The following is a 24,488-nucleotide window of genomic DNA, read 5'->3' as shown; positions in this document are numbered from 1 at the left end:
TAGGTGCCATTCTTTTCTTTAAAACTTGATTATTGAGAGAACAGACTTTTTGAACAATTGAGATTAAGAAAAATGAGTCAGCATAATATACAAGTTGATGTATTTCATTTAAAATAATATAAGATGGGTCTTGATTGCATTTTGTTGACTCTAAAATGGCTTTGTCATTGTTCAGTATCAGCTTTAGAGTTTTTGTGGGGGGAGGGGGATGGGGTTGTTAGGTTTTTTTGGTGGCAGTTCAGTACTTGTACTGGTATGTATTCTACCAATGAAGAATTTGCTTGGAGGAGGAGGCTCTGAATTAATCTAAGCCTTAGATCATCAGAAATGTCCATATAAGCCCCAGAGTGTGTTAGGCAAAAAAAAAATTTTCTTCCTTCTATTTTCATTGCATTAACCTAATTAATTCCCTTTATCTTTTTTTTTTCATAAATTTACTCATGTCTTTACCATCTTTTTCTTCCTAGACCTCTTAGTTGTTGTGTTCTTCTCTAACTTTTTTAACCATTCTATTTTGTCTTTGTTTTGTAAAACAGAAACACAGCAGCATAGTATATATGAAGATGTGAGCACACTGGATTTATCATGTGGAATAATTGTCTTTGGCCTTGCTTTTTTTTTTCTCTTGATATTGGATTAGCCTTTTGATGCTGCAGGCATAAAGCAGATGCTTCCTTGAAACAATCAGCTATAAAACCAGAGACTTGTTCTTCAGGTGTTACTTGTCAGGTCAAAGTCCTGATATTAGGCATTGTTTTCCATTGACATAGTTGGACAGTAAAAATTGAAGTCTTTCTGCAGGTTTTCACTGAAATCCTGATTTCTACTTTGAGTGTGGTTTGGTAGTGTCAGCAGACTTTACCATCTTAATGTTGTTGTTCTAATTTTCCAAGTTGTTTATGAATAAACTGAGCTGATGAGATCCCCGAGGGTCTCTACCGTTTAGCTTCATCCATGAACTAATCAATTAGTGCCAGCCTGTCTTTATTCCAGATTGCTTTACTTCTTTAACCAGTTATTTATTTGTTCAAAGCTTTCTAATCTGTTTAGTTTTAGCTTCCTTTGAAATACGTTGTTCAAGGACTTTGAAAATTTTGTAGACAGCTTAAGTGGTGTTTCCATGAACCTCATGCCTCTTACTGTTCTCGGAGGTTTGTTTGACTATAATTACCTTTCACAAAAAGCATGCTGACTACTTCTATCTGGTGTATTATACTCTTCCATTTGTCAATTAACTCTGTTCTTTATTAAAATTTTGATGCAGTTTCTAGAAACTTGTCTAAGATAGTCATCATGCTGCTTATTCTGATTTTTTTTTTTTGTGGTCCATTTATTTAAAAATTAACTTAATATCTGCCTCACTGCTTTTTGTAACCAATTCTGATTTGAGATCAGTGAACAGTTCAGGTGTTCCATCTTTGAATTTCTTTAAGATTTAGAAATGAATGCATCTAGGTGTTCAATTTGAGATTTTTGATTGCAGAAGAAGTAATGAAATATCTCAGGTCAGACTCAGTAAAGAAATGTGTTTATCATAACTTGGGAATGGTTAGGAAGGGAAGAGAAAAAAGTGCCAGTCTGGAAATGTAGTGGTTTCCTTGCTCACAAGAGTGCACACAGAAGACTCAGAGTAGAGCAGTGTCCTGTCTCAAGAGATCTCCTCTGTCTGTGCTTGCTGTGACACAGAGCAAAGTTCTTTGCCAGTTTGTTTCCTGCTAACAAACTGTGCAAATTTGGACATTTCTGTGCAGAGAATCTTTCTGGCTAGTTTCTTGTTGATTTCCTGGTTTCATGGCATTGTTGGAGAACTTCTTGCACGCATTGACTGTAAGGGCTGTGTTCCATCATGAATATTTGCGCCAACTTACCCTCAAGGGACAGGGAGCATCTAATGTCACAACATGCTTCACCTCTTCTCTCACTGAGGGTAATGCATGTGACATTCTGCCCCGTAGCAGGAGCAGGATTTTAAGCCTCAGGATTTATGCACTTGGTTCTCTGCTTGTTCTTGATGAGGGCTCTTCTGAGTGATGAGTTGACAACCAGTAAGAAGAGAGCTACTTAGTCCAGTCTTGTCACACTCGCCATCTTAGTGGGTGGCTGGGCTTCCTCAGGCATCATGAGCAGGGTGGCCAGGACATTGATACCATAAAGAACATTTGCTAGAAACTTTGCCATTGGATTGGTTTCCTCCTCACTCATCACTTTGTAGATGATGTTATTCTCAAAGCATGTAACTTGAAGGTCTGTGCGGTCTTTTGCCATCATTTGATGCAACTTTCTTAACTCAAAACTTCAGATATCTGCAGGGATCCAAATGTCATCCTTTCTTCCTTAGCAGAGGAAGATCATAATGAGGGTCAAAATGTCTGTGTGTCCAGAGGTCTATGGAAAGATACCTGTTATTTCCTGAGGGAAGATTTTGAATCCAATTATATGGGTTTGTAGCTTCCTGCTTGGTTTAATTTCAAATGGCCTGACCTTTAGGAGGCTTTCTTGAAGCAAATTCCCATGTTGTGGTAGGGCAGTCTCATTTGTTGCCTGAAAGCCAGGTTAATGGAACACCGTGCACACTTTCTTCCTGTCTGAACACGTGTGCCTTCCCAGCACCCTGGGCCAATAGCTGCAGCACAAGGACACTAGGACACTCACCCCAAGGACAGGAGCAGGTGGGTAACATTAACCATGGCTGGGGAACATAGCTATAGGTCATGATTAAGGTTAGTGCTGATTGCTGGCATATTCTTCCCTCCAGAACATTCTACTTACAGGAAAATTCAGGGAATTTAGCTATAATTTGTGCTTGATCTTTCTATATTATTAATTAAATCCTGAACTTAAAGTAGGGTATATTTTTTATTATAACAGTAATATTTTGAATATTAAGAATTAGTTAGAGTAATGCACAAATGTAACATTCTTTTACCGAGAATTCAGAGGAAATTATTTGTACATAGTGGAACTGCAGCTGTGAATGAACTTTTGTTTAGAAAATTTCTTTGTAGCCCTTTACTCAAACATCCCTTTTTGTCTTGGGCAGGCTCAATGAAACAGTAAGACTAAATTCCTTTTGCACCATTCTTAAGCCTTTTATATGCAGACATTGGGGATTTAAGTAAGCTGTGAATTTGTAATGAGAAATACAGTTCATATTGCAGTCATTTCCCAACCTGTATGTTCATGAAACAAATAAAATTCTCAAGTATTGCTTTTTCCTAAAAAAAAAATAACCAAGACAAATCCCTCAACTGTAACTTCTTAAAACTAAAGCTTGTTTTATAATCAAGTCTGTTCTTCAAGTAATATTTTGTTTGTTCTGATGTCAAGTAAGCTTTGACAGCATTAACTATAATGCATTATAGATTACTATTTTTAGACTCAGTGTTCTGGTACATGGTTGAGTGTAAGAGATTATTTTGGAGCATTAAAAACATGTCAAAGTAGCTTGTGGAATTAAGAGGACAGGAGAAAGAGAAACAACCCTGGTATGTGACTTGCCAGAAACCAAAGTGTGTCAATGTATTTCATGTCATCGAAACAATCTTCGTGTTGTATTGTCATTTAAGTCTCATTAGCTACATTTGTTTATTTATTTTCTTCCTTTCACAGCAAATTTTTCCCTTCCTTAGGTTGTTGACAAGAGAGTTAGCATAAGTATTCCCAAAATTTAAAACACTTTCTTTGTATACTTTGGTAGAAAAGGAATCAGTATCATCATCTGTTCATGTTTAGGCAAAAATGCTGCCCATATCCATGGAAATTAAAGGGCTGTCATAATAAGGCTGTGAAATCTGGATAAGATATGGTAAATAACCAGTCTGGTTTGCAGAATAACTAATCATGGACTTTGCCAGTCACGCACAGTGTATTTCAAGCTCAATTAATGTCACAAGAGAGTAAAGGATCATTGAGAAATCCAAGGAATTATGAAAGGACTTAGCAATATCTCTTGTGCATTCCATATTTGCAGTAGTCTAAATTTGGTGTCAGAAAAGTGGATTAAAAAATTTCTCTTGAAAACAGGGTAAACTGCTTAAATTAATAACTTTTATGTTTACGTCATTGAAATTCTCCATTCACTGTTCTGGTTTTGGCTGGAATAGGTTTAATTTTCTTTTACTACCTAACAAAGAGCTTTGTGTTTAGATTCACTACGAATAACTTTGATAACACACGGATGTTTTAGTTGTGCTGAGTACTTCTTTTTATTGAAGTTATTGTACTGTTCTTACCTCAACCCATGAGTTGTACCTTTTTTTTTTTTAATTCTTCCCTGCATCCCACTGGTGAGTGAGCAGCATTGTGGCGCCTGGTTGCTGCCTGGGGTTAAACCATGACAGATGAGAAGAGTGGTCTCAAAATGTTCCAAAATCATATGCGTGTGGCTAAAATATGTATGAATTTAAAAGAATGAGATTATTTGTATCAGTATTTAATGAATTGAAACAGCTAAATTTCCCTGGTGGAAAAATACCATAAAAGCTTTGGTCTTTATTGATGAACTTGTCTCTTAAATTGCAAGGTTGCATTTAAATTATTCATTTTTGTACTTCTTAAAAGTACCAAGAACTAATAGTTATTTCCAGGGATATTTACAAGCTATTGCAGAAGAAAATAAATTTCGCAAAATGTTTTTAAGTATGCAATAATCTCTTGAAAAGCTAGTGATCTACTTAAGATATTTTTGTAGGAGTCTTGCATATAAATGTTTTTAATTTTGTTCCTCGGACTTTTTTTGGTTTATTTGTGATTGCAGAGTCTCCCTCAGTTAACTGCTGCAGTTGCTGCAAAAATTTTTCAGTCTTAAAATCAGGTATACTCACCTTCTTTGCAGGCAGCATAGCAGTAATTTTTCCACATGGGATCATCTTTCTGGAACAGATGGTGAATTGATTTTGTGTTTGAGTACAGCCTGTCTCTACATAAAACTCAGGGATAGTTTCTACAATTTCTAATAAAGTCTAGGCATATGTAGGACAGCAAAGTCAATTGTGTTGTTAGTTAAAAAATGTAAGATTCAATTCCCCACTTCCCCAGAAAATACATAACTGTCTCAGAAGTTTGAAACAAACTTCCCTAGAGTTCAGAACAGGTACCTTAAATTTGAATTAAAGTGAAGAGGATAGTAGGAATACTTCTAGTAGGAAACCTTCCCTGGTAATTAATTAAATATAAAGTTTTATCTAGACAAAAAGTTGGTTACTTTTTTCTTAGAGTTCTTTCTGTTTGAGTTCCTGTAATGATTCCCTGTATTTGTTTCATGTTCCTTAGCGGAAAGACTCAGAATGGAAGTAAGGTCAAGACTCAGTTTACCTGTGCAGACAACTCCAACTATGGATACAAATGCCTTAAAAATAACAACAGTCCTTTGTGTTACCTGGGTATGATCTTGTTATAAGGGTTTTTTTTCTGGTCCCATATGACCAGAAAAGATTTGAGACACAGTTAAATCTGATATAAGCATACTGCTGCATTATGGTACCAAAAAGAAAACAGGAAGTTTTAATCATGATGAGAATTAAGATTAAAGCAGAGTGTTTTATTCTGCATCAGTAAGTTTTGCATAAAATATTAGAATAAAAATGTACTACTCCTAGTGGCTCTTTAGTGTCTTAGAAGATTTGTTTTGCAGACTCAGTGGATTCTGCTTCATTTTTCTATTTCATGCATTTCTCCAGATTCCAGCACTAATATTAACTCTTGAAAATGTTAAAACTTCTTTGCTCTTATGTATAGAAATGATTTTTCAGATATCAGTTTTGTTTTGGTGATTGAGAATCTTGCTAGTCAACAGCTAGTGCTATCAGCTAACTAGTACTACTTAGGGTTATTGCACTCTTTTCATTATAACTTTCTTGTCGCTAGGCCAGCTTGTTGTGTACCTTGAGATAGTGCTGGAGCTACTTATGAAGTTGGTTTTTATTTTTCAGGCTTACAAGAATTTGTGAATCGTGCTATAGCAAAGGATATTGCTCTATGCAAAAGTTTATCATACACAACCCAGAGAGTTGTTAGTTGGATCATTTTTAAAAACATAAAGCTTATATTTCAAATATTTAGCTGCATTACTAAATATAACAAGTGACTCTAAAACTAAAGAGACTAAAACTAGACAGTAAATAGAAATAGCCATAAACCTGAAAGGCTCATTGTTCTCTTTCAGAGGTTTTTTTTACCTCCATGTTCCTTGCAAAAAGTGAGAGCAGTCATCCTTCTTCTTTGTGCTCAGATCTTTTTATCTTCTTAAGCATTAATGCTGTTTCAAGATCAACAAGTTTTTGCATTTCCCTTCTCTTGACATCTTATTCAAGAAGGGAAAGAAGTGATCTTTTCTCAGATTTATTCTTGCTTCCTTTTGTGAAACTTGCTTTCTTACTGTAGAAAGAGTTCTTCAGACCTATTTCTACATAAATGTGAACCAAACTGTTTCATTTACACTATGGGCTGCCTACTGTTGTCAAGGTTAGACTTCATAAGGGAGAATGTAAAATATATTGATTATATTGTATTGCTAAGCCTGTTGTAGACATTTATTTTGTCAGTGATGAGCTTTTTTAAATGCAAACTTCTCTTTACTGAGTCTGCACTCTCAAAATTGTTGATCCCTTGCTTTATTTGATATGATGTTGGTAAATAAAAATTCAATATTTATGCAAGATTTCTTTTATAATACCAGCTTTTGCTATATAAAAAATTATTTGACAGGCAGAATGGGCAAGAGTATTTCACTTTGATAGTAGGAGACTTCATGTAAGGAATGTAGGTTTGTTTCTGAGCTACATGTGTAGATGTGATACTGGTACACAACACCTGTCTTAAAAAAATTCTATAGTAATTCCACAAGGCATAGGGAACAATATTAAATTTCACAAAGAAATGCTAAACTTAATCTGTAGTTTACATATATCCAGATGTTATATTAATTTATATTGGGGAAATTTTTACTGGAGACTCTAGACTCCTGTAGCATAGCCATTTTTCTCTGTCATTTAAGCTCTGGATTCTCCTATTCAGTTTGTTGGAAACTGTCTTGTCTCTCTGTATAACTTCATGAAACATGAAGACCTGATCTGTGTATGATCAGTTTGAGCAAAGCTCGCTTGGATCTGTCCTCAGATGTGCTCTTCCCCCAGTAATTGCTGCCTAAGCTGTCATTGCTGATTACAGTTCACTTCTGCTCACACACCCAGGGCTCCTCACAGAGGAAATCCCAAGGTCCCTGCACAGCTGGAGTGAGCGTAAGCCCTTCTTACAGACAGAATCACTACTGAAGGTGTCCGCTGAGGGTATTGTAAAGTCCATCAGTTTTCACTTATTCAGCACCTGCTTTTCTAGTTTAGCTAGAGTAATGTCTTTGTGATAAAACCTAGCTTTTCAGTAATACCAAAGTTCTGTATTTCTTGCAGTTAACAGTTCCTTTTGTACCTTCTGGGTCGTAGAAATACTTTAAGGTTTCATTATTTACTGATATTTTCATGCTATAACTAACAGAGTTGCTGGAAGCAGAAATGAAATGGCACCAATCCTTTCTTGCTAGTTAATATTTTTGCCTTATTTGTATTCTTTGCATCATTGTTTACTTTCCTCTTGCCTGAAGGCAGCAACTAGATTTTATTAATTTAGCTGTTTTCTGTAGCTTTTATGTGGCATGGTGTAATCATTCCAAATTTTAGGTATCTAGAGATGATTTTGTATTTATGGAAAGATTTACTTGTAGCTTCCTTTGCTTTCCTGCACCTTGAAGCTACCATAGCAATATTAGAGCATCCAGGCTAATACTTTGCTTTCATCACCATAATTTCAAAAAAGTCTTGTTACTTCAATTCTTCTTTCATGGAAGTTTTTACCCCATGCTTGCCTCTTGTGCACATCCACATAAACATCTCAAAAAGATATGTTATACTTGAACTTCATAATCTCATCCCATGTTTTTTGTCTGGGCAATATTTTTTTCCCAATGCTGAAAAATTTTGGTTAGCAAAGCTTAAATAAATGCTTGCAGTTATTCTCTTCATGCTACCCTTCATGGAAGAATACTTCAGTACTATGCTGAGGAAGGTGGGTTCTTGCTCTCCCTAAACAGGTCACTACAATGAAGACAGTATTTTTGATGGGTAAAGTGTGTCAGAGAGTACTACTTATGTAAGAAAAACTTGACATGGGTAAATTGGGACATAATAGGGTAGGTATTATTTAATTAGTAATTTTTCTAATTGGTGTTTTCTGTTTAATGGCCTTGAGGAAGGTGTAAGAATAAAATTATATTAGATGCACAACCTATGTTGTTCTGCTTTCTCTTGCGTAGGCTATCCATTCTGTGGCTTGGCATCATGAAGGAAAACAATTCATTTGTAGTCACTCAGATGGTACCTTGACCATATGGAATGTAAAATCTCCTACCAAACCATTCCAGACAATCACTCCACATGGTAAGATGAAAATGGATACCCACTGCACTTGACAGCTCTTAAAACACGGAGAACTTGTTTTTAATAGAAGTGCGTTTTGCAAAAAAACAAGTATTAAAAGTGCACTTGCGATGCAGTAAAAATCTTTCTCAGCCATGCCAATTTCTCATAGATTTCACCTGAAAAAAATTCTTTATGAAATAAGAATCCAAATGAGTGCAGCTTCCTCTAAATCTCTAATCTTTAAGTTTGTCTTTCGCACCATGGCGCTGATCTCAGAGTTAACTAATGCATATTTTGCCAGAATTGCTTATATTACAATCCCATAGATTGTTTAAAATACATATAAGCAAGCACCTGTTTTATGTATAAATGTGTAGATTACCACATAAATTTTCAGAAGGGTTTGTAACAGAACAAGGATAGCATCTGGCAAGATGTTCCCACTTCTGAAAGGTCTTTCATTGATGTTAATCTAGGAAATTAACATTACATGTTGTTCTTCTGTGAAATATACTGCTGCTCTTCAAGTAAGTTGTACACAAATGCCAGGGTTACATGGTGTGCATGTCTCTATTTCATGTCTTAGCAACTTATTTACTTAAGGTTTTTAAGTGTGGATGTATCAGTGAGGATAATTGCACAGTGAGGATAACTGAGAGAGAGTGGGCTTTTCATGCTCAATTGAAGTCTTAGCACTTAAGCATACTACTCAGGATAAACCTCATTTTACTTGTAAGCTGACCAATTTTAATTGAAAAAGGGTAGACACAACATAAATTTTAAATCTCCTAGTGCTACTTAAAACAGCACTTTAGGGGAAGATTATATGTTTGAAAATAAATTTTCTACAGCAGTCAGGTTTAGAGTTGCTCTTTTTCCTAAACCTTCAAAGTTGGTGTGTTGAGAGCTTTAAGAAATTTTTAATTATATTATTCCAAGGCATACTCTATAACTGTCAAAGTTGTTGAATAAATGTTGTGTGAATTTTATACTTCTCAAGCTGCACAGTGAATTTCATTACTTGCCATAATGTTACGGAACTGCAAGATTAATGCAGGAAAATAATTTACTTTAGGAAAGCAGCTGAAGGATGGAAAGAAGCCAGAACCCTGCAAACCTATCCTTAAGGTGGAATATAAAACAACTAGAGCTGGGTAAGACTTGTTTTGTATGCAAAATGAGCATATGTAACAGTGCAACACTCTGGGAATGGACTTTGTTTCCCAGTTGTTGGGGTGCATATTCTGATGGTACAGCTTTGTTTTAGCTTTAATAAATCAGATATTGATGAATAAAATACAAATATTTGTGTGAATGAATTACTTTATACAAACCAACTATGCTGCTAATGCATTATCTGCACTCTTCTTTCATGCTACTAAAACTTGTATGCATTTTTGCTCAATTTTTTGAGTTCTGAATGAAAAAAAGGCTGATAAAGCAAAGAAGACACCAAAACACAGATATGATAAATTGAACTTTGACAAATATTATCCCAAACTGAATATTCTTAATTTTGAATACATGTTCCTCCCCCCTAAAATGTTATTAACAGAAGTTTTTCTTGGAGAGTGCAGTAATTTATGCAGTGAAATGTGCCTAATTATGCACATTGAGAATGTAACAAAGCAGTAATTGCAACAAGAGGCGCAGATGCAATTACAGGATCTATAGAGTAGCATGTTTTGTTATCCAGACTGCAGCTAGGATGGATGGATTTCCTGAACTGTGTGGAATTTCTTTTATTTGTGGTTATAAAGTGTTGAGTAAAAAGTGCAATATAAGATAAAATATTCATGGAAATCTGTTCAGCTATTTGCAAAAGCTGATTTTTATTTTTGTTTGTTTTCTTTTCTATTTGGGGTGTTTGTGTACCGTTTTTATTTACTTTTCAGACATTCAAATATGTAGAAGATGGTTAATTAAATGATACAATACAGTATTGTGTTTATATACTCATAATATCACTGGCTTTAACTGTTATTATTTTCTCTAAAAATGAGGTAAATAGAAACTTAAAACTGTGTCTGGCTCCCAGTTTTATAAAAATCTATCATCATCTGGAAAGCCATATTTTACTTGCAAAAGTCTACAACTATCTGAGTAACCCTTTCTCTGAAATATCAAAAAAACCTGAAATATCAAAAGCTGATTTTAAGAGAGAGAATCAAAAAACCTCAGCTTCAGCAAATTACAATTTCTGCAATCAAAAGCCTTCTTTTGTTATGAATAGTCATTCATAAAGAGACAATTAGTTTGGAGCTTGTTCTGTGACATAGTATTACGATGTGAAAACTACTTGACTTTTCACATCTTTTGAGGAGTTCATTCTAGTATAATTTCTAATAATTCTTGGTGGTTTAGGGAAGCTACTTTTTCCTGGTTTGGTTTTTTTCCCCTGTTGCACCTCTCACTTTCTGGTGTTTATCCAAACTGAATGTTTTGATACATTTCAATTTACTCTTCTCTCTAATGTTTTCTGTCTTCAGTGTACTATAAATGTACAATTATTGATAACCCTTCCTGAACTTTAAGTAAGAGAGGAGAAAAAAAATCCTGCAACAAGCAAAACCACATCAGTCTGCACTGTGATAGAGAAGCAGTGCACTGGAAATCTCCTTTCATTTACTGCTATGTGTACTTCAGTTTGTACTCAATTTTCAGTTTCACTTGTAATCTTACAAGAATTTTAAGGCAAGACAGAACTACCTTTCAATACCTAAATTTTCAATAGATTTTCTATTTATCATTTGGAATTGTTTATTATGAGCAAGATTTTAACTTTTATCTAAAGTGGTGTCATTTCTTATTCATGGTTTAGTTTCTGTAGCACAGAGGAGAATTGTTTCTGGACAGGACAAAAGTTTTTATGCTACTGAAACAATGTAAGAAACATCAAATAACGTTTTTTCTATGGCAGTTCACTAAAGCTGTTTTTAAAAAACAAATTATAAAAAACAAAACAGAGCAAAAAAGCTTACATGCAACAGGTACCATTTAATGCTTATTTAAGATATATTTCAAATCTTATATTCCCTATTTCCATGCTCTATTTTGAAAATCTTTCTATCAGCCCTTATTTGTTTCTCCCTTATCTATCTAGAGTGCTCAAAGATCTATGTCTGTTTCAGTATCTCATCCAGTGGAAAACATTTCATTGATATGATCTGAACTGGTTTTTTATTTTTTGCTGCTTCTAATTCTGGTAAGCTGGTTTTGGAAAAGTGGTTCAGAACTATGCAGAAGGAAGGACCGTAACCTATGGCAACCTATATTAAGGGCTAAAGACACTATTCTTTTTACTGTTGCAGCTCTTTTTAATTCCTTCTCACTTTTTTTTCCCTGCATTTTGTTTTCCATATTGTAAAACTGGGGTCAGGACAAAAGGAGTACATGAGGATTCTCCTGGGTTTTATGGGCTGCCTCTTTATTGACTAACTTTGTGGGGTTTTATGCTGCTTTTTGTTTGGTCGGTTTGGCTTTTAAGTTTTTTGCAAATAGTGCAAAAAGTGAAGTGTCCAGAGCCAAAGTAACTTACCCTACAACAAGAGTATGTCTATAGCTTTATTTCTGGGAGAAAGGTTACTATTGATGAATAAGGGGTGAAAAAGGTACATTCTTTGTATATTCCTTGTGCAATCTCAGAGCATAATGTCACTGTACTGCAGCCACTCTTCATTTAAAATACTTCATCCTTTTCAGAAGCACTGAATTTCAAAGGTAGCTTACCTTTTGAGCTTTCTGAACTGTTCCCATATAGCTTTTATGTGTACTTTTTCTGTCTGAAGTGAATCTAGAGGCACTGTCAAGCTTCCCTGTGCCACTGCCTCCCCCTCCAGATTCAGTCCCTCCTGCTGCCACTTTCCACATGTTCAGGCTCAGTGCCCTACAGTATTTACTCTGGTTGATATTAGTAATATGGTAAAATTGCCTGTGTCTAATAGAAATTAGAGCTCCAAAGTCTCCATATAAAACATAATTCAGAAGGGTTTTGTCTTGGTAGCTGATGCAGCTATCATTGACTGACGGAGTCATCTTAGCGAGATGGTTGTGTGTAATTGGGATCCCGAGGTTACATTAGTGATGATGCCTCCTACCAAGTAAAAGTTGTTGATCTGTTCATTTAATTTGAATAGTGCTATCTTTTTGTGCCAGCTTATTGGTTTAAAAACCACACTTCCCAAAATAAATTCAGCTTTGTCTTCACTAGTACTTCGGGACTTCAAGTATTAAGGTAAACTAACTCTTGAAGTCTTTTCCATCTTCGTACTAGGATTAACTTCTCCACAGATTTACTCAGGGTTTGAAAAGTAAGCCAGATGGTATCAATGACCTGATTTTTCTATGTACCATTCTCTCACACATCTGGATTGTCAGAAGCTGGCTCACACTTGATAGTCTACTACTAAAATTGAACAGAAACATCCTCCTGGGTTGTGAGCCACTCAACTCTCAATTGTATTATGTTTTCATACATTGCAAGACCTAATCCCGTGTTTTCTGATTTTTTTTGTCAATGACCTGTTGCCCCCTTTTATAGTCAATTTCTTATAGTATTCTCCAAGTAATTATATGTATTTCACTGATGAGGAAATTCATGTTAGGGCATTACTTGTAAACCTGCTGAAGCTGAACTGTTTCAAAGAATCTCTGTATGAGCAGCTGCTATAAATTTCTGTTAAAAATGCTATAAAGCAATTCTCTAAGATCTGAATCCTGGGTTTTTTAAAATGTCTTCCATTGTTTCAGGTAGGAAAATGTAATTCCCAAAGCTGAATCAGTCTCATCTATTATATAAAGTACAACTCTTCTAAATTTTTATTTTAAACGATGTATTTCTAATTGATGTGTACTAACATTTTAATACGTATCACAGCTGAAGGACAACACTTTAATTAGGAAATGCACTGTTTGTGTCGTTGCAAATCCATGGTTTTGTGAAAATATGAAAAATTCATACACAAACTTTTAGCAGTCTTTCTGTCAGACTTAAGTCAGGTTTAATCTTTGATTCATTTATGAAAAATCTGTGTGACAGATCAGAGTGTTTATTCTTACCTCTTCCATTTCTTGCATCTAAACTGGCAAGCCTGCCCAAAGCAGTTTGATTACCTTGAGAAATAAAATATGGAGAAGCTGACATACAATTTTCATTGTGATGTATGAAAATTAAAAATTGAAATTTGTTACTTTGTTAAAGTCAGTTGATACCAATGAATCTTCAAATAGGATAATTACTACAAATTGTCCTGGCAGCATTATTGTTTAAAAAACCTGATGATTTCTATGGACAAAAAAAGTACTGCAGTAAATCATTCCAGCACGAGTCCTCACCAGTATTTTTCTCTTCATTGACATCCTGAAAAATACCAGACTAAGTTCAACTAACTTTCATGACATTTCTTCATAGACCTGACCATAAAAGATTGTATGAAGTTTCAAAATGAAGAGCTGAGATTAAATGAAGACTCAGAAAAAACTTAATCCTCTTCTAGACTTACACTCTGAGCTACTGTTGGAGGCAGGATATTGAATTTGATGGACCCTTGGTCTGATTTATGGCCGTTCCTTTGAGGTCTCTTCCTCGGCCAGCAGTGCTCCTTGATCCTATCAAATCTTGGGTCGTAGGTCTTTCTGGAAGATCAGGCAGATTGTGAAATACTTGCAGAAGCTGGAGGCTTATCTCAGTCTGCTTTGCCTTCAGTGCTACAAACCCAAAGTACATCTCAGCCAAGTCTTAAACTCATGAACTGCAGCATGGGCATAAACCTAACCCTTAATATACAGTTTTCAAGAATTCTGACATATCTAGTCTCACTTTGTGGTTCAAATGCCAACTATAGAAAGCCATTTAGACAGTATGGAAAAGATGGTATTATTGGAAAGGATTAAAAAAAAAAAAAAGGTTTCCTCTCTTTTTACAATATATCAGGATGGGGTTTTTTTCTGTAGAAATTTTCTCCAGATACTGATATACTAGCTATTTCCAAGGAAGATGCAAATGAAGGGTAGAACTTCTGCTGAAAGTGAGCAGAAAAGTAGATCAGAGGCAACTGATAGATATGCAAAGTGCCTATTTTTCCTTCAGAAATATAATGGGAAATTTCAGGCAATAGTCAGTAATGAGTAACATTTATTTTTTGAGCTGCATACTTACAGTCAGTCTACTCTCTAAAAAGAATTATATCCTATTTCAAACATAAGTGGTATAAAAATGATTGATTCTTGACAATCAGGAAATAAAAAAATACCTGGTGAAATCAACATATTTACTTCATCTTGTTTTTCAATTAATTATGGATATACTGTAAATTATGTGCATATTGGAAATATGTGTATGTATTTAAAAGTATGTTTCTGCAAAGGCTTTTAAAAAAAGTTTCAAGGGAAGTTTCTAAACTCTTCTCAAGACTAGAAGAAATATCTCTGCTTTGCTCTTCTTGGCTATTTGATTTTGAAGTAGGAATAATGTATGACAAAGTAGTTTCTTGAATTTTGTGCATGGTGGTAGAGAGAAAAATGGATAAAACATTTTGAGTAAATGTGTGATGTTACTTAAAAGATGTTCTGTCTTTAAAGCTTATCCAGCAGTTGGTTGCATCTCCAAGATAGTCATATTACTGTACAGCAAGTAAATGGGACTGTTTCTTCCTGATTTTGCTGGGGTGTTTTATGTTACGGAAAAATGGGACTGTTAGCAAATCTGAATCTGCAGTTCAGTAGAAAAGAAACAACTTTAAATTAGTACAATTTAAAAAAAAAATCTCATCTTCATCCAAGAAGTTATAAAGATTAGTTAAATCAACAAAATGTTTGGAGGAGATGTCTGACTTAAACAAGAGTTAGAGTAAGATCTGAAATACATACCCAAGCTGTATATTTCATGAGAGCTGATTTACATTATTTTTTCTCCACCTCTGCTTAATGATATTTCATTGAATTGTATCATTAAGTTGCAAGACCTGCCCAGTCTCTTTTAGCATGTTATCCTGACTTGATCCTAAATGCTTCTGTTTTATTCCAGGGAGCCTTTCATCATTCTCTCAGGAGGCTTGTCATATGACACTGTAGGAAGAAGACCCTGTTTAACAGTCATGCATGGGAAAAGTACTGCTGTGCTAGAAATGGATTATTCTATTGTTGATTTTCTAACACTGTGTGAAACACCGTATCCTAATGGTAGGCTCTGTAAAGATTTTTCTCTGTACCTTGACTTCTTATCGCTGGAGTTTTATCCCATCAGAATATTCTTTATGATTGTCTTTCTGTTTTATCTCTGGGGATCAGAGTGCAGCAGCAATATCTGTTATTCCTATTGTCTGAAGTGTGGTTTGCTTGCCAAAACATGAATGGAATAGTTCATTATAAAGCCAATTTTGTGTCTAGAAAAAAGCAGTTACTCATAGCATTTTCTTTTTAATCCCAAAAGCATGTGCAGACCAAAAGCATTACAACTTTAAGCTGTAGTTATTGGAGCAGATGTGTGCATCTCTGGATATTTGGGCACAAAAGGCCTTTCCAGTCAGTGCTAAACCATGAGGAGCATTTTTGTATTATTTTAAACTTTTAGTGGCTTTATTCGTTCCAATATTTAGATGGATTTCATAACTAACCTGTAATCTCTCTTCTGCAGCAGGGGATTTCTTATCGTAGTTTGGGTAGATATTTCAGGTGAATTGTATTATGTTGCTGATGGTTCCAATGGTTTTAGCTGTCAGCTTCCATCAGAGTATATTAAACTGCTTAGCTTGGAATTCGAGATCTGGCTGAAAGTAGGCAATTTAATCTTTGAAAACTTTTTCAAGTTTCTAATTTTCCTGTCAAGTCAGCTGTCTTTTGAGCCATTTTGTAAGCAAGTAAAACTTAAACCCCACTGAATATGAGGAAAAGCAGTTTAGGGGTGGGAGGATGTTACTCAGAAATTGGCTCTTTCACTCATATAACCTGCTTATAGAATTTACTCTGCATGCTCCTTTTTCTGTTATTTGAGCTGTTGAGAATATTGAATAAAAGAACATGATGTTTCCAAACTTAACTTGGGTGATTCAGGAGTCTGCATATATAAAATATCTTCAAAAACTAGAGTAATCTTAGTGGCTTTGTAATCTCAGCTGCCAGAGTGCAAACACTGATTCCATGCATGGGCTTTATTTACCAAAAGGTAATGTTTTGTTGTTGTTTTCAGACTTTCAGGAACCATATGCTGTAGTTGTTCTCCTAGAAAAAGACTTAGTACTGATTGACCTTGCACAAAATGGGTAAGAATCTTCTTAATCTTTTAAGTCTTTTAAATCATTGGCTCCAGAACACTAGCCTACTGTTCTACTTTATAGCATTTTAGTCTAACTTAATACCTCAGAAGTTTGAAGTTTTGGGAAGCTTGCAGTTTTGAGGAAGGCAGCAGGGAGAAGAACTGGTCAGATAACCCAAGTAATTTTGGCTGTTGTAATCATTAAATATTTGCTGACCTTATTGCCAAATAAATTACTACCTGCATTGCTTAAAGTAACTCCATACTGGTGCAATAATGTCATATATATAAATGAATGATAGCATCTGCTCTCTGGTTTACATGTGTGGTAAGAAATTGCTTAAAAGGAGTATGCTATTGCAGTATTCACAAATAATACCTGCCTAAAACATTGGGTCTCTTGTTGCTTTGTCCATGAAGTAGTCCATACACTATTATTAGTGATGATTGAAAATTCTAGACACAACAAAATGTTTTTCTGAAGGGTATTGAAATTTGTGTAGACAATAGCAACTAACTGTTAAGGGATCAGGAGCAGAGGAGCGAGGTAAGACCTTGGTACTGTTCCTGATTAAAAATCTCCAATGGTCAATGGAGAAAGATCCTTGTGAAGAACATCCTTGTAAGGCAAAACAGAAACCTGTGAATATTTGTCCTCAAAGTCAGTGGTGACACCTTGGAGAATGAAGGCTCTATGGAATTTGAAAGAAGATGAAGTTTTGTCCTCATATCTCTCCAGCAATTGAGCAATTTCATTTAGGTTTTCCAAATGTTACATGGCTGTATGCTGTATCCAAAACTTGTTTCTGATGTGCCAATAGAACGAAGTATCAACATTCATATTTAGTTTGAAGTGCCTGAAATTTGAAATTATGTTAAAGGTTATTCTATTTCATACTAAAAGATCTTCCACAGTTCATGTTTTTACAATGGCCTTTGTTATGATTGACTTTCAAACTATTAGGTTTTTGACGCCTGAAAAAGAAATAAAATTAATGCCAAAAAAATCCACAGGTTTCCTTTTATCTTGTGTTCTCCCAGGAATTTGACATATTTTGTTAAATATAGCCCTGTATAAAGTTCCTGATGCACAGAATGTTTTCATCTGTTGTTAATTTTTCCTTTAGACGGGTTGAGAAGCTGTGTCTTTTCACCTCCACCAAAAAAGGGGAGATAAAAAAGGGAAAACAATGTATAGCATGCATTTCTCTGGAGATAAATGTTCTTTGAACACAGATACATTTACCTCTGTTAGTATTATTGACCTTTTTCCTCATTAAGCCTCTGTCACTTTTCAGATGGACCTAGTGGTGTGTATGTTCTTCTAATTGGTATTTGAGTATTGCTATTTGTAATTTTCAGAAAGTGATCTTGGAGTTGCAAGTGGATTAAACAAAATTTGTCCATGCAAAACCCTGGACAACTTCCTGTTTTAGTACAGTGTGCTAGTACAAAGTGAGATGGGAGTCTTCCTGTCTTTATCCCTCGAAGAATAGACTGAAGAGTTAGAGATAAATTCATAGCTCCATGTTACTACCACTGAGACTTGGCCGCTTAATTTTTTCCACAGGCTGCTAAATTAGTAAGCTTTTGAAAATATAAAATGACAGGGGGTAGTAATGCTCTAGAAAAACTCTAAAAACTGTACAAACTTGAGATTCCATCTAGAGTACTACACTATCTTTATAGTGTACTGGATGAGCAGTTAAGTTGTCTAGTTTATTTGTTCATAGTCTAATTTGATATTTATTTTTCTCTGTACGAAAAGAATGCCAGCTTAGTCCTTAGTATTTTACTTGTGTTCTGCACTTAAAAAAAAAAGTTTTCCCTAGATTAACAGTTAGCTTCTTTCTTCCTTTAAAGGTATCCTATATTTGAGAATCCCTATCCTTTGACTATACATGAGTCTCCAGTTACCTGTTGTGAATATTTTGCTGATTGTCCTGTGGATCTCATACCTGCACTCTATTCAGTTGGTGCTCGACAGAAACGTCAAGGTTACAGCAAGAAGGTACAACATCTACTACACATGTTTGTATTTTAAAATACTGAGAACCAGAAGCTCTAAATAACAGGAGTGGCCATGATAAGACCAAAGCTACACCTGACAGCCTGCCTTTGACAGTGACTAATAGCAGGGGAGGATCTGCAGTAATTTACCTTAACTTTGCACTGTATGATATTTTCTTCCTCAGTGTATTTGTTAATCTTCCAGGAATGGCCTATCAGTGGAGGCAACTGGGGTGTGATCACTCAGAGCTATTCAGAGATCATTATTACAGGGTAAGTGATACCATAGTCTACTAATAACTTTCTTAGCTCATTAAGTAGAAGTGGGAATTTTTTGTTTCTCTTGTAAAACATTGTTTTGTTTGAGTGATTCATGAAATTATGATCACCAGAAAGTCCTTGGCATAATCTCCTTGATGTGTTGCTGAGAAAGTAAAGCAGAATGTGGAACAGAAGGTAGTAACAAAGTCATAGAAGGTGTTTCACGGCATCATTATTATTGTTGTTGTTGTTGTTGTTATTTACATTATTGTTTACATTATTATTGTTTACATTATTGTTATTTACATTATTTTTTACTATCAAAGTATCTTGGATCAAAATTACCTTTCATTCTTCGATTTTTGCAAAATAGCTAAGTATTGTTTTAAAGCATGGTAGGTCCATTAAGTAGTTATTGAGCTCAGTTCTCAAAGAGAAGCCAATTTTTTATCTCAAAAAGGACAAGCAAATACTTAAATCTGATCATTTTGAGACTGATCTTTCTAATACTACTGTAAGGAACATAACTGAAATTTAATTTATGACTGTGCAGTGTATCACTTGAAGTGAGAGGGCTACTAAAGTGATTTTGGAACAGCCCATTAGCCCTAATCAGGATTACTGTCACCTTGTACTACACATTGCAGAGACTGAGACAGTCATGAAAAAATATAGTCATCTGATTCTCAAACTCAAGACTAAATAAACAAGTTAGGTGACTCATTAACAGTGGGATACTGTATATTTAGACATCTTCTTTACAAGTGTTGCTCCTAATATAGGGCATCTTTCAAAAAACAGTGCATGGTAAGGTATGCCTCAATATTTAAAATGGTATAATGAATATGTTACAGTGGGATCATCAAGAAGTTACCTTTCAAATGTTTTTTAGTCTCTTCTGTCCAAAGTAATTGGAGCACATGTTGGTAAAATATCTGCTTTTAATAAACTCTGAAAATAAAGTGTCACTAAAAAGACAAATAAAAATAGAATGTTGACTATGGGGTCGGCTGTCTGTCTCTGCCCCCGCACACGCTCAGGATGGCTCTTGCACGCTGGGCTTCAAAAGATGAGTCTGGATGCTAGGTTTTTTTGGTCTTCAGAATTGTTTATTATTTCTTATCTAAAAAGTCCTTTCTCTACCTAAAGGATCTGACCAGCATGGCAGCCAAAGGCACTCTGCCCACCCCCAAGGCGGCCGCATCTTTTATAACAAAAACTACGTATATCATATTTACATTTTTGTCCCCAATACCTATCATCTTTGTCACTAACTACACTCTCATCCCAGACCAATCCCCAAATGCCAACACCACTCCAGAAGATGGAAGACAGGAAGAAGAAGGAAGAGCCTGGTGGCACACCCTGATTCCTCCATCTTGTCTTTGCAACCCCCCTGTACCAAAACCCCAAAATTTGTGATTCACCCTATAATGATATCTTCCCTTCACCATTTACACCCGAGTGATTCTCGCAGGTTCCATTTCCTCATACATCGGTGGCACATCCTTAGATGGATCAAAATCAAGCCACCAAGTGCTTCTGGCAACATTCCAGGACTCCCGAGCCCCCCAAGGGTTCTCTCGGTAGCTTTGGACATCAGGAGTGATGTGCTGAGCTCCCACAGTTGACTGTGTACTTTCCCATAGAGGTTGAGCACTCCAACTAATCATTTCATCATCTCTTCTTTTCTTGTATTTCATAGGCATGCTGATGGATCAATCAAGTTTTGGGATGCCTCAGCAAGTAAGTGTTTTCAGTAGAGATTTTTCCTGTGCAGCTTTAGATTTTTCCTCTTCAATTAAAGGGTCTATTACTTCTGATATTCCACACAGCTCACAGTGAGAAATGCAGCAAGAATTCAAAGTAGAAATGGCACAAGGTTTGATGTTTGAATTGCTCTAGCTGGAGCTAACCTTACTCCTGGTACTTAAAAGCTGTTTAAAGCAATCTTGGAATCATCATCAGTTGTCTTTGAAAACTTGTGGAAACCTGGTGAGATTCCAAAAGGCTAAGGCGTGTGTGGTTGTGGGAGGGAGCAGATGCAATGTATATGTTTAAAAGCTGGGAGGAGGACTGTTTGGAGTGTTATAGATCTTTAATTTCGGTTTGGAGTAGGAGTGGAACCTGGGAGAGAGGAGGGGGTAAGCCAAACCTACTTGATTGTGTGCTTAAAAATTCTATGTAGCATAGATCTGTCAAAAGGAGATTCTGTTAAAGATACTTAGTTTCTTTCTGAAACAGATAAATAAACCTTTTAAGGGAGAAGTTGCAAGTATCCTCTTTATTGATTTAAAAACTTTTGAGTCTTTCTAATAAGACAGTTGACAGTTCATTACAGATGAACAAGGGAAATGTGATTCAGGTAAAACCAGTGAAATATGAAAGAGGAGAAAGGATGCTATAATTTAGGTTTTCCTAATGTTGTGATTAGCATTTATAGCAGTAATTTGGGCCATTGATTAGACAATATGCCTGTGAAGTTTGAAATCAGCATGTAGACAATTGCAAAAAAATCTAACACAGAATTAAAATTCCAGTTGAGAAGGATACAACTCAAGAATTAGCATTATTATATATCAATATATTAGCTATATGTTTAGATCAACACTGATTTTTCTCTTTTGCTCTGTTCTAGTAACGCTGCAAGTACTCTATAAGCTAAAAACAGCCAAAGTATTTGAAAAATCACGGAATAAAGATGACAGGCCAAACACAGATATAGTAGATGAAGATCCATATGCTATTCAGATCATCTCATGGTGTCCAGAAAGTAGAATGCTGTGCATAGCTGGAGTTTCTGCACATGTCATTATTTACAGGTTCAGCAAGCAGGAAGTGACAACAGAAGTCATTCCGGTAAGCAGTTATGACCATTTTTTACCTTTGTAGGATTTAGCTGTAATGAGACTGTTCTAGCAATTTCTTTTTTTTTTTTTTTTTAATCTTTAATTATATTAGTGAAATGGACAAAAGTAATTGACTCAAAACAGAAATGTGGGGTTTTGGAGACAAAATAATTAATTATGAAATTCAACAAAAGTAAATATTGCACACAGAGATACTGGTTTCCAGTGACATTTTGAGACTTTGCAGCCAATAATCATTCTTTGGTCTGTCTATGAAAACAAATAGTGGATCAAAACTTGGCTGTATCAAAGGTATAATGATAACAGGAGTGAATGAGCTATGGAGTAGAAGAATTTGAAGCTTTTAGGGAGTTGATCCCTTGAGTCTTCATAATTACCATCTGTCCTGTCAAAACTTCTTCTAGCAGAGCTAGAAGAATAAAAATGTGCCAAACATGCTCTGAAATCTCTTAAGAACTTTGCTGTGTCACTGTTTTATTCTGTATATGATACAATGATTCTATTACAAGAGTTGTGAAGTTTCTTGTTAAAGCAGAAACACACAATTGCAAATTTATGTACTTGAATGTATGAACTAAAACTTAACATTTAAAGTGTTGCCTGTTGTAAGTGTTAATTGCAATGTAGTTGGTTTTTTTTCTCTCACCTCCTTCAACACACACACTCTCCCTCCCTATTCTGCTTGCTTGTAAGTCGTAGTTTAAGGACCTGAGATGGGGGCTTTTTTTGTGTGTTTTTTATGTACAAGTACATTCCCTTCTCAGGGAATAGTTTTTTCCTAAGTTTTTATGAATCAGCCCAAATCGAGTTAATCTTCAATACTGTTTGACATTTTAAAAAATACTATATAGTTCTATAGTCTATGAGTTAAGTTCTATTTTGCAGGTGATAATAAAACAGTTGAAAACTTCCTTTACGGTGCACAGCAGTTAATTCTGATGTTGTTACAGATTCTGGAGAAGGAAACTAAAGTCATTATGAATTCTCAGTTCTTTAAAAAGTATGATCCAGTTCAAACCACTGAACTAAGTCACCATCAAACACTGAACTAAGTCACCGTGTGTATAGTATTACATCAGTAAAAATTTAGCAGTCTGTGTGACTTTAGCTCTGTTTTACCATTCTTGAAGTACATAAACCAAGTAATCTTCATAACTAAATATGTATGTCAGCAGAATGATAATTAAATGGGTCCAGTATTTAATTTCTTTCTCTATTAAGAAGGAAACTTTTAAAAACTGGGAAATATGTCAGACATTCAAGTTCTAGCAATCTTCAGATATTCAGTCTGTAGTAGTAGGGCTCTGTATTTCTGAATACTGCATGTGTCTTTGTTACACTGTTTATTAAACAGTTATCTTTCAAAAGATGGAAAAGTTCTGGATGTCACTTTTATCTTTTCTACCTTCAGTTGCACTTCATTTATTTCATATTCAGTATTTTGAAAGGCAGAACTTTACAGATATTTTTCTTAACTTTAATTAACAGATGCTGGAAGTACGTCTCCTATATGAAATAAATGACGTTGAAACTCCAGACGGTGAGCAGGTGCCACCTGTACCAACTCCAGGCACAGGTTCCAATCCCCAATCCATTGTTCCCCAGTCTCATCCATCTACTAGTAGCAGTTCATCTGATGGACTTCGTGATAATGTCCCATGTTTAAAGTAAGTTTATTCTGTTAACTTTCAGTGAGTCTGAAACATTGCAAGAATATGTGAGAGTATGTGTACTTTGCTATCGTTATAGATAGGTCATTGCTGGTGAAAGTGTTTTATTTTGTAAAGCAAAGTTTTTCAAGTATCTGAAATTTGAGCTCTGCTTTAAGAAATGAATATTGAAAAATTAATTTTTTAAACTTCTTAAGCTGACTTAAAAAAAAAAATCCTTGCCTTTTGGTCTACCTGATTTTAGGAAAATTTGGCATAGATGTTAGTATGGCTATAGATTATCATGCCTAAGAGCAAACAGTTTTTAATAGCAGCAGTTAAGTCACTTTGAAATCTTATTGTCCTTGAAACGAATAGGAAAGTTGATCTTTTGTGGCTCTCCTTAACTTTAGACCAAGTATGTCTGAATATGTTTCATCTCAGTTTTGCAGAGCCTTAAGTTTTAGAAGCAAATCAGAAGTGAAAATTCTTACAGATAGCAGGCTGAGTGTTAACTCTTTAGGCTTATAAATATATTTCTTTTTTGAAAGTTTTGCAAGGGAACAACTTTGTGTTTTGGAAACAGAATTAATTAAAAGTCGCTTTTTCATGGATCTTCACTTTGCATGATGCCTAATAGTGCTCTCATTGTAGGTTTTTGACAAGTTTTTTGATCTTTTTAAATTGCAAGCTTTTCCTGCAAGCTTCTTTGTGTGAGCTTTTACCCATTTGAGAAGTTAGAGTTTAAAAAGTCTTTTTTTACTCTCTCACAAGAGCATGTTATGTGACTTATGAGCCATGACTTTTTCTAACAGAATGTAAGAAATATGTAATATATATCTAGAGATATAAAGATAAGTATATAATTGGTTTCTGAAGTTTAAGATCCCAACTTGGATTTTAATTCTTTGAGTGTATCCATCCAGAAAACAGTTCTGTTAGGGTTGCTTTATTTGGGTAAGAGTTTTCAAACTGTATTGATTGTACTGAGTTGGAGAGGTGTATTTCTGAAGGAAAATTATCTAAGTAGAAAAAT

General features: G+C 35.1%; 1 protein-coding gene across 11 annotated transcripts in view; it reads left to right on the top strand.

Moving 5' to 3' along the window:
- Positions 1 to 24,488, top strand: part of STXBP5 (syntaxin binding protein 5) — a 107,119-nt gene that overhangs the window by 45,067 nt on the left and 37,564 nt on the right. For all 11 annotated transcript variants that reach the window (XM_059841727.1, XM_059841725.1, XM_059841723.1 and 8 more), the window contains exons 8-16: positions 8,306 to 8,429; positions 9,487 to 9,565; positions 15,436 to 15,590; positions 16,597 to 16,669; positions 18,526 to 18,673; positions 18,878 to 18,945; positions 20,639 to 20,679; positions 21,572 to 21,792; positions 23,292 to 23,470. In XM_059841727.1, coding sequence (XP_059697710.1) covers positions 8,306 to 8,429; positions 9,487 to 9,565; positions 15,436 to 15,590; positions 16,597 to 16,669; positions 18,526 to 18,673; positions 18,878 to 18,945; positions 20,639 to 20,679; positions 21,572 to 21,792; positions 23,292 to 23,470 — 1,088 coding nt within the window. The remainder of the gene's footprint in view (positions 1 to 8,305; positions 8,430 to 9,486; positions 9,566 to 15,435; positions 15,591 to 16,596; positions 16,670 to 18,525; positions 18,674 to 18,877; positions 18,946 to 20,638; positions 20,680 to 21,571; positions 21,793 to 23,291; positions 23,471 to 24,488) is intronic.

Source organism: Haemorhous mexicanus, chromosome 3 (genome assembly GCF_027477595.1).
Source record: "Haemorhous mexicanus isolate bHaeMex1 chromosome 3, bHaeMex1.pri, whole genome shotgun sequence".
Lineage (NCBI taxonomy): Eukaryota > Metazoa > Chordata > Aves > Passeriformes > Fringillidae > Haemorhous > Haemorhous mexicanus.
Note: the sequence above shows the minus strand (reverse complement) of the source record. Positions and strands in the feature narration are given on the sequence as shown.